The sequence below is a fragment of the Lycium barbarum genome, chromosome 3 (assembly GCF_019175385.1).
Source record: "Lycium barbarum isolate Lr01 chromosome 3, ASM1917538v2, whole genome shotgun sequence".
In the NCBI taxonomy this organism is placed as follows: Eukaryota; Viridiplantae; Streptophyta; class Magnoliopsida; order Solanales; family Solanaceae; genus Lycium; species Lycium barbarum.
The window spans coordinates 31,830,751-31,840,981 of record NC_083339.1 but is presented as its reverse complement, the minus strand read 5'-3'; the positions used below and the strand labels follow the sequence as shown (position 1 = coordinate 31,840,981).

Below are 10,231 nucleotides of genomic sequence, written 5' to 3'. Positions count from 1 at the left end.
AGGGGAATTGTCAACATAGAGGTGATCCTTAAGGGGAAGATGTACTTGAGTGCACGTAAAGAGAACATACAGAGCTATGAAGTTGCTTGAGTGCACATGAAGAGATATGAAGCTACTATGAATTTTCATCATGAAAAAGGGGAAATTTGTTTAGTTGCTTTAATCTGAATTTTAATTCAAGATCTTATGAAGTTTTGATGATTGACATATAATGTATAATTGACAATCAACATTCAAGAAGGATGGACAAATATATAGAAGAATCAGGTCCTTAATAGATCTCCAAAAGAAACTGGTAAAGTTGACAACAAGAATGCACAAACACAGAAGAATCAGGTCCTCTGCGGAAGAACTGGAGACTATTTGGTCCAAGCATAAGAAGTTGTTCTACACGCAAAGAAGGAAACCTTGAAGAATTGAAATTAAGGCTTAATCAAATTCTACAAGAAATACAAGTTCAAGACATAACAATATATTCATAATTGAACATATGGAATTAGCTTTGAAATAGGAGAAAACAAGTAAAAGTCTACGCGGATTGGAAATCAAGTCAAACTTTGTTTAGGTTCTTGATTTCTTGAACCTACTCTACAAAGATTTGGAGAACAAGAAGCGACCATCTTACTCCTATATAAAGCATCACATTGATGCTGGTTGAAGATAAAAAAATCGAGAGAAAATAGAGTGAGATCTATTTAGAGTGTCTTCAGACAGCAAGAGAAAGAATCAACTGCAACGAAGAAGAACCTGTTCCTATTAAGATTTATTCATTCAATTTTTCAATATGTAATAGTTAGATTCTCTGTTTTGTATACAACCTACTTACTTTATTAGAAGTTTTGTATTAGGTTGCATTGAGTTGCAGGGGACTTCTTAGACTGGGTAGAGTCTTTGAAGAAGTTAGCTACACTTAGAGAGCAGTGTAGAAGGGGATAAGTGTTGTAGTGATCAGTTCCTTAGGTTCAAATAGTTGTAATTAAGTGTTGTAGTGGTCAATTCCTTAGGTGTAAATAATTGTAATCTTAAAATTTCCCGAGTTACCGTGGAGATTTTCGCATCCAATTGGAGATAAGTCGCAATTTTTTGCCTCCCTTAAGCAAGGAGTTTTTCACGTAAAAATCCTAATGTGATTTACTATTCCTCAATTTACTTCTTGTTTACTGTTGAAACAGTAAGTTAGGTGACAACTTAAACTATCAAGAAAAAAACACAACTTTTGAAATCTAAATTGTATATGGAACAAAATTTTAACATCAAGAGGATGTTTGGATTTTTTTTTTTTTAAAAATAAATCCATCTAGCAGATTGCTAGTGGTGTTTTATTCCAAATGCAAAGTATGTACACAAATAGGAAAAAAGAAGCAAAAAGCAACAAGCAAATGAAGAAAAACTATGCTAATCTAGATAGACTGAAATCAGGATCATTGTGCTGCAATTGACTGCTCATGCTGCAAGATCTCTTGTTTTGGGATGATAACACTATCAAACACTTCAAAGCTCTCACCAGGTGCTATGCTATCTGACCCAATGATCATTCAAACAAAAGTAAGGCTGCATATACAACCTGCTGCTGTCCAAGAATCCTGTGTATCCATGTTGAATCCAGTTCACTACCAAAATTGACTATAACATAACTGTTATGATCTCCTAATCCAAACTTGCTAGAAGAATGAGCAATAACACTGCTAATACCACTATCTAGCTAGGCCAGTTTTAGATGATAATGCAGTCATATTACTGTCTACTGCTGAGTAGTGAAACTGAATTAGAGTCCATTTAATCCTTCTTCAATCTGGTTCCCTATCCTTGTATATTTTGAATCTGAAGTTAGGCATCATAGATTTATCCATATTCAACAATCTCTTCCCTGTAGATGTGAGTTCCTGAAAGTTATTGACTTCTAATGTACCTGCACAATTAAACACACTATTAGCTAAAAAATATGCCACAATATTTCCCTCCCTCGGGACATGGACAAACTGTACTTGTCCTCTCTTTCTCCAATCTGTGATCTTTTGCACCTCCATACTAACTTTCCAAGGAGTTTCCCAGAACAATCGTATTAGCGCCTTCGCAGCCTGCCTTTCCATTCTTCGAGTGCAGTTTCCTTGAATGATGTTTAACATAGCTAAAGAATCAGTTTCCATAATCACAGGAAACACATGATTATTAACACAATATTGCAAACCATCATAAATAGCAATTGCTTCTGCACATATATTTGTTGTGTTTGATATTCTTCTAACAGCAGCATAAACCAGATCACCTCTTTCATCTCTAATGCAAAATGCAGCTGAACTTTGGCCTGGATTACCCCTTGATGCATCATCAGTATTGCACTTATACCACCCTTCACTTGGACATCTCCAATTTACCATTTGACATCCTACTCTAGGATTGAATCCTTCTAAAAGTTGTACCATCTAAGGCCAAGTATATGGAACATTCTTCAACCATGGATATAAATTGCTTATCAAGTTATGATTATTTTGATTAATGCAGTAAATGACTTTACTCTTACTCATCTGTGCTCTATTCATGAGTGCATTTCTTCTCTTCCACAACTGCCAACAGATGAATGATGGCATTGCTTCAAAAACTGGTTTTAACTTAACTGCGTACTTCATATTCCACCATTTTACCACTGCTTGATGTAACTGTAATAGAGGATCGATAATACTATTGTAGTATAGTACTGCCACACTTCTGCTGCACATTTACCAGTCAAAAAGAGATGTTGCAAAGTTTCCTCTGACTGTGAATTTTGACAGCATCTGCATCTTGATACAATGAAAATATTCATCCTTTTTAGTACATCATCCACTGGGAGTTTAGCTTTCCACATCCTTCATAAAAAGAACGAAATTTTGAATGACACTTCTTTACTCCATATTCTTTGATAGCTCAATGACTCTTGCTCCTGTTGCCTCATTAAGTTCCATGCACTGCTCACTGTAAATTTTTCAGAATTAGTTAAAGTCCACCATGGTACATCTGCATGTGTTGATTACCCCATAATACTCAGTTCAGTTCTAACATGATTCACCACCTGCTCTGGTAAAACTGCGTTCATTTTTTGGAAATCACATCCTTCTGAGTTCATGAGTTCAGCCACCTCTTCTATGTTATGATCTGTACTTGAAGCATCCCTGAGAGGACCCAATCTAGTCCAATTATCTTCCCAAACATCACATGATCCATTTCTAGGTTCCCACCAAATTAAGTGATCCATTTGATCCCTGACTTCCAACATCTTTTTCCATACTTGTGAACCAACCTTCCATTGTACCCTTGTTGGTTTAAGCTTCTTACAATATTTATTCCACAGAAAAGTAGACCATAAGGTGTTTGAGGTCCTAAATCTCCACCATAGCTTAGCAAAAAAAGCTTTAGAAATGTCAAACAAGGACCTAAATCCTAGACCACCCTCAGCTTTAGGCATGCAAATCTTCTTCCATGATACCCAATGTCTGCTTCTATCCTCTTCTTTGTTACTCTAGAAAAACCTTGAAAAGATCTCATGGAGCTCATTTAAAGTGTATTTAGTAGGTACTACAGCAGATAGAACATACACTGGTACAACTTGTAGAACACTTCCTATCAAAACAACTTTATCACCATATGACAGCAATCTACCCTTCCAACTCTGTAATTTATCCTTAACCTTCTTGATGAGATCTTGGTAGTATATTTTCTTCTTTCTAGCATGAAAGATAGGACATCCTAAGTACTCAAAAGGGAACTGTCCCTTTCTGAAACCTGTAATCTGCTACACATCCTGCGTCACTCTATCTGCCACTTTATGATACATATAAAAGGCACTTTTTTCAGTATTAATCAGTTGTCCAGATATTATTGCTTCATAATCTCTGAGAATGTTCATGATCATTTGTAAGGAATTCCTCTCTGCAGATGCAAATATTATGGTATCATCTGCATATGCAAGATGATTAATGTTGGCACTCCATTTAGGCAAAGCATACCCTACATACAAACTGTTGCCAAACATTGAATTTAATGCCCTTGATAGCACTTCTGTTGTCAAAATAAACAAGGCTGGCGACAAAGGATCACCTTGTTTGACACCCCTTATGGAATGAAAAAACCTTTAGCTTTACCATTAAACAATATAGAATACCAGTTGTTTGCTATCAATCTCCATATCATGTCAATGAATACTTCAGAGAATCCCATTTGATCTAACACTTTTGTCAAAAAAATCCAAGAAACTCTATCATATGCCTTTGCCATATCTAGCTTGAAAACCGTTTGCCCTTCTTCCTGGTATCTGTGACAATTTCTTGCGTGAGCAATACATTTTCAATTATGCTCCTACCCTTCACAGAACCAGCCTGATTTGGGGAGATAAGAGTAGGAAGAACCTTCTCTAACCTGTCATGCAGAACTCTGGATAAGACTTTATTTATAAAGTTACTCAGAATTATTGGTCTTAAGTCTGAATAACTTTATACCATCTCTTCCTTAGGAATCAGCACTATATTAGTATGTGTGATTGACTTTGGAAGAGTATCACCTTGGAAAAAGGCAATTACCATCCTGATCACATCTACTTCTACAATACACCAACAAACTTGATGGAATAAACCTGAAAAACCATGTGGCCTACTGGCACTAGAACCACTGAGGTTGAACACATCTGCTTTCACTTTCTCATCTGAAAGAACCTTACATAACATTTCATTACTCTCCTGATCCAACATGCATGGAATATGATATAGAATATCCTCATTTGTATGTCCCATATCCTCTGGAGTAAACTGTTTGTGATAGAACTTTACAGCTTCATCTTCCATTTCCTCTTCATTGTCTAACCAGTTTCCATCAAGATCTCGAATCCTTTGAATTTGTAGCCTTTTCCTCCTACCTTTCACCAAATTATGAAAAAATCTGGTGTTTCTGTCACCCTTCACAAACCAATCAATACCAGACTTTTGTCTCCAATATTCCTCCTCATAATGTGAGTACTTTTTGAGTTCAGCTTGAGATTGTTGAAGCACACTTCTGTTCCCACAACTAGGAAATTCTTCAAACAAATCTTCCTTGATTCTGACTATTTCCTCCCTAATGATCAATTTCTTGAAGATATCACCATAAGTAGTTCTACTCCATTGAGTTAGCACCCCTTTCATATGCTTTAATTTCAGCTTGAAACTGATAAAAGGATCTTCATGCACCCAAGTAGGCCAATTCTACTCAACTGTGTCAAAGAAAGACTCATGTTCCACCCAAAACTTGAGAAATTTCAAAGGTCTGTATTGATTCTTAGTAGCATCCCCATAAGTGCATAAGAGTAGAGCATGATCTGATCTAGTTCTAGCCAAATGCTCCACCTCCATATGACTAAACCAGTTTTGTAATTTATCATTCACCAACATCCTTTCTGATCTTTCAAAAATACAATCATTAGATGCTCTACCATTCCACCAGGTGAAAGGACTACCCTTGAACTGGATTTCCTCCAATTCACAAGATTTGATACAAAAAGATAAATCTTCAATGTCATGAGCATGAACAGGTATCCCTCCTATTTTCTCCTCATTATTCAACACCACATTGAAGTCTCCCCCATCATCCAAGGAAGTGTCATACCATTTTCCAAACTATAAATACTATCCCATAGTTGCAATCTCTCCACCTTATTACATTTGGCATAAACTAAAGTAGTAACCAAGCTTTTACCAGTATCATGAAAGAACAATTTTAAAGAAATCTGTTGATCACTGTCTGAAAGAACTTCCACATCTATATTTTCTGCTACAAAAAACAAGATCTTTCCATTACAATTAGCACCAACATGATTCATTCTCGGCCTTCTCCTATACTACTGCACATGTCTAACATGCTAGAATGGTTCCATAAGTGCAACAAGGAAAAACTTATGATGTCTATGAAGCATTTGTAATCTTTGAAAAGCCTTTTGAGGCCTCACTGACCTGATATTCCAAATCAATGACTTTATCATCATTTAAAATTGGCTTTAGCTGCAGATCTCTTGTTACACCTCCCGTTTTCGTCGCAAGGAAGTCTTTGGCTTATTGGTGATTTATACCCTTAGTATGAAAATCCGCACCCGAAATTTTGAGATATTAAGTGTTTTACTTCGTGTGTACCAAAGTATAAGTATACATTATTTGCTATACGATAGGATTAGAAGTTAAACGAAACGAATCGAATCGACGTGAGTTGGAACGGACTCAGCAGAGTCTGTAGAAACCAGTCACCTTTGACGGGCCGTCGACACGTCGATGAGCCGTCGTGCACTATCCATGCTCCGCCACCTTTGAAGTTTCAGGTGGCAGTTCGACGGAGCACGTCGACGAGCCGACGACCCACCGTCGACCCGCATCGCTGGAACTTTCTTGATCCACCTATATATGTTTAGCCCTACGACTTTATTCCTTATTTTCTCATCTCCAAAATAGAGCAAAACCTAAAATATTCTCTCCTAACATTTTCCATCATATTGGAGGATTCTAGCAAGATCCGAGTCCTGTAAAACCCAAGCTAGTGAAGAAGAGGGTTGTTCTTAGGGTTTCATGAAGTTGTGGAGCTTGGAAGTTGGAGTTGAAGTTGATTTTTGGAATCCTAGTCCCCTCAAGGTATGTTTATGGTTCCTACCTTTGTGTTTGAGTTAAGTATCAAGAATTTTAATGGTTTTAGGTAAGGAAACATAATTATGAAAGTAGTAAGTTGAATAAGGGCCAAGTTGAGACAAGGGGCTGTTTTGGGAAAAGATTTGGAGTAGAATTGATTATATTGTGATATGTAAGAATTAATATTGTTATTGTTGATGTTATTGTTGATGTTTGGGTTGAATTGGAATTGAAGGATTATTAAGCTTATAAAGGATATGCTACCCAAATTTCGTTAAGTTGTAAACTAGATTAAGGGGGTATATGAGTACATTCTAGTCTAATAATTGATAATTGGTCTTGTGTGTAGATTTGGAAAGCTCGGGATAGTAGCAGAGTTAGCTTGAAATAGCGAATAAGGTATGTTAAGGCTTCCCTTCTTTTATTTTGGCATGATCTTATGATATGAATGAACAAGCGAATAAACGAGCTTCCATATAACTCTACTCTCAGAAGCACTAGGAGTATTTCAGTCTTAGATGTTCCTGTATCCCTCTTATGATTATTCCTTCTGTTCTTGAGTCCTGAGATTTCATATATTGATGATGTTAGCTCAAAAGATGTCCATCGGAGGTGGTACGACCTTATGTCACCCCGAGAGTTCTAGTATTCAGTATGCTTATCCATTGCATTCGTTATACATATGCATATTGACCCTTGACCAGAAGGCGTTATATACGCGTATATTATATTATATTATATTATATTATATGTGGGTCGGGCCGTACGTTCCTCGGCACTATTATGTATGGATCGGGTCGTACATTCCACAACACTATCAGTTATATTATGATGTATGCATATCATACACCCATAGAGGCAGTTCTAGTTATACAAAGTTTTGTAGATATTCTCAGATGTTAGCCACAGATGCATTCAGATATTGAGATTAGCTTTCATGTTTTAGATGTCTCTCATGACTTCTATGTACTTGCTATTCTTGTGCCTTACATACTCAGTACATTATTCGTACGGACTCCCCTATTGCTTGGGGGGCTACGTTCATGCCCGTAGGTACAAGTAGATAGACAGGCGGTCCAGCTCAGTAGGACCTCCATTTAGCTATAGTCAGCGCACTCCACTTGGTTCGGAGTTGTTGTTCGTTTTGGTATGCCATTTTTGTGATGTATATGTGGTATGGCGGGGCCCTGTCCCGTCCTTTCTACAGCTTTGCACTCTTTAGAGGTCTGTAGACAGTTGTGTACAGTTAGATGTGATGTAGCTTTGTCGGCTCCTATTCTTTTGTATACAGCATATATAGCGGCCTAGTCGGCTTGTACTGCAATTTCAGTACTTTTGCATATATATATATATATATATATATATAGTTGAATATGAGTCAGATATGGGCCACCCTGTTGTTATGTGATATAGTTAGATGTGATGTAGCTTTATCGGCTCCTATTCTTTTGTATACAACATATATAGCGGCCTAGTCAGCTTGCACTGCTATTTCAGTACTTTTGCATATATATATATATATATATATATATACACACACACACACACACACACAATTGGATATGAGTCAGATATGGGCCACCCTGTTGTTATGTGATAGTTAAGCAAGTACAGGGAAGCAAGTGAGGGGTGTCTAGTCATTAGGGGTCAGGCACTTGTCATGACTCATCGGCTTGGGTCGTAACAGAAGTGGTATCAGAGCAGTTCCGTCCTAGGATTGTCTACAGACCGTGTCTAGTAGAGTCTTGTTTATGGGTGTGTCATGCACCACACTTATAAATATAAGGCTACAGGACATTTAGGAATTTTTCATTCTTTCTCTATTAGATCGTGCGATAGACCCGTGTGTTAAGAGTTCGCCTTCTAATGATTTGTTCTGATTTCAGCGATGTCTCGCAAGAAAGCTATAGCCGCCCAGAAGGGAAAGAGAGTGGCTGGTGAGGCTACTAGCCATACTCATCATATTACCAAGGTTCAGGGCGAGTCCCAAAGTGAGACCCCATCCCAGACTTCGCATAATCCGCCCGCTTCGGAGGAGCGAAGAGGAGCCTCAGCTCCAACTCCAGCACTCCCAGTTCCCCCACTAGATGCCTCAGGCCAGGAGATGAGAGAGGCCATCCTTTTGCTGACCCAGTTAATAGCCGCTTAGGCTCAACGACAGGGTGTGGGCCATGGTGGTAGGGGTCAGAGCAAGAGGTCCAAGTTCTCAGGGTTGGACAGTGAGTTAGAGGTGGCCCAAGGCGGCAGTTCCCTAAACACTTAGCTTATTCAGTAGATAGTGCGCCTCCATGGTTTCCTAGACCCAGGTTTAATAGATCCGCTTATTTTGGGCCAACTCAGAGTTCCAGAGTTTCCAGTTCTCAGATTAGAAGTGGTTCTGGTCAGACGAGAACACCTATACTACGGTGTACTTAGTGTGGTAAGTTGCATTGGGGACTGTGCCAATTGGGTTTAGGTGTTTGTTATGCCTGCGGTCGGCCATGTCATATCTAGCATGACTGTCCCTCGATACGTGGTAGAGGTAGGGTTCAGCCTACAGGACTAACAGCTAGTTTTTCGTTATCTATACGCCCTCCGGGGCAAGGTTCACAAACACCAGCAGGCCGTGGTAGGGATCGAGGAGGAGCGGTCGGTTCGAGTGGCCCTCAGCCTCACATCTATGCATTGACTGGGTGACAGGATCTCGAGTCTTTCCCTGATATTGTCACAGGTATATTACTAGCATTCTTTTATGATGTATATGTATTGATTGATCCAGGGTTTACGTGTCACATGTTACTCCATTTATTGCTGGCAAGTTTGGGATAGAGCCTGAATCGATTAAACTGTTTGAGGTGTTTATGCCAGTTGGCGATCCAGTTATAGCTAGACGAGTATATCAGGGCTGTGTAGTGATAGTTTGTAATCGCTATACCCTAGCAGATTCGATTGAGTTAGACATGATTGATTCTGACGTTATTATGAGAATGGGTTAGTTGGATTCCTGTTATGCTAATGTTGATTGCAGAACAAAGATAGTTCGATTCTAGTTTCCCGACGAGCCAGTCCTAGAGTGGAAAGCTAATGCTGCTTCGCCATGGGATAGGTTTGTTTCCTACCTTACAGCAAGAAAGATGGCTCCTTGCGAATGTGTATTGATTATAGGTAATTGAATAAAATGACTATAAAGAATAAATATTCGCTTCCGAGGATTGATGATTTATTTGACCAGCTGCAGGGTGCCAGATATTTATCAAAGATAGACTTGAGATCAGGGTATTATCAGGTTAAGGTGAAGGAGGAAGACATTCCGAAGACGACATTCAGGACTAGATATGGGCATTATGAGTTCCATGTTATGTCATTCGGATTAACTAATGCTCCAGCTGTATTCATGGATTTGATGAATCGTGTATTCAGACCGCTCCTAGATTTGTTCGTGATTGTGTTTATAGATGATATTCTGGTTTATTCACCGTCAGCATCTGAACATGCAGATCATCCACCTGCAGAGTTTAGAGTTCTTCGAGATATAGAGTTATATGCGAAATTTTCTAAGAGTGAGTTCTGGTTGAACTCTGTGGCTTTTCCTGGTCACATTATTCCAGACGAAGGCATTAGAGTGGTTACTCAGAAGA

At 38.6% G+C, this 10,231-nt stretch overlaps 1 protein-coding gene across 1 annotated transcript; it reads right to left on the bottom strand.

Moving 5' to 3' along the window:
• Window positions 1–2,638: 2,638 nt before the first annotated feature.
• On the bottom strand, window positions 2,639–5,150 carry LOC132630668 (uncharacterized). The gene is made up of 7 exons (XM_060346223.1): window positions 4,519–5,150; window positions 4,267–4,407; window positions 3,810–4,088; window positions 3,557–3,701; window positions 3,012–3,496; window positions 2,887–2,952; window positions 2,639–2,774 (listed from the first exon to the last, which is right to left on the bottom strand). The coding sequence occupies exons 1-7, from the start codon at window positions 5,148–5,150 to the stop codon at window positions 2,639–2,641; spliced, it is 1,884 nt and encodes a 627-aa protein (XP_060202206.1).
• Between the last annotated feature and the right edge of the window lie 5,081 nt (window positions 5,151–10,231).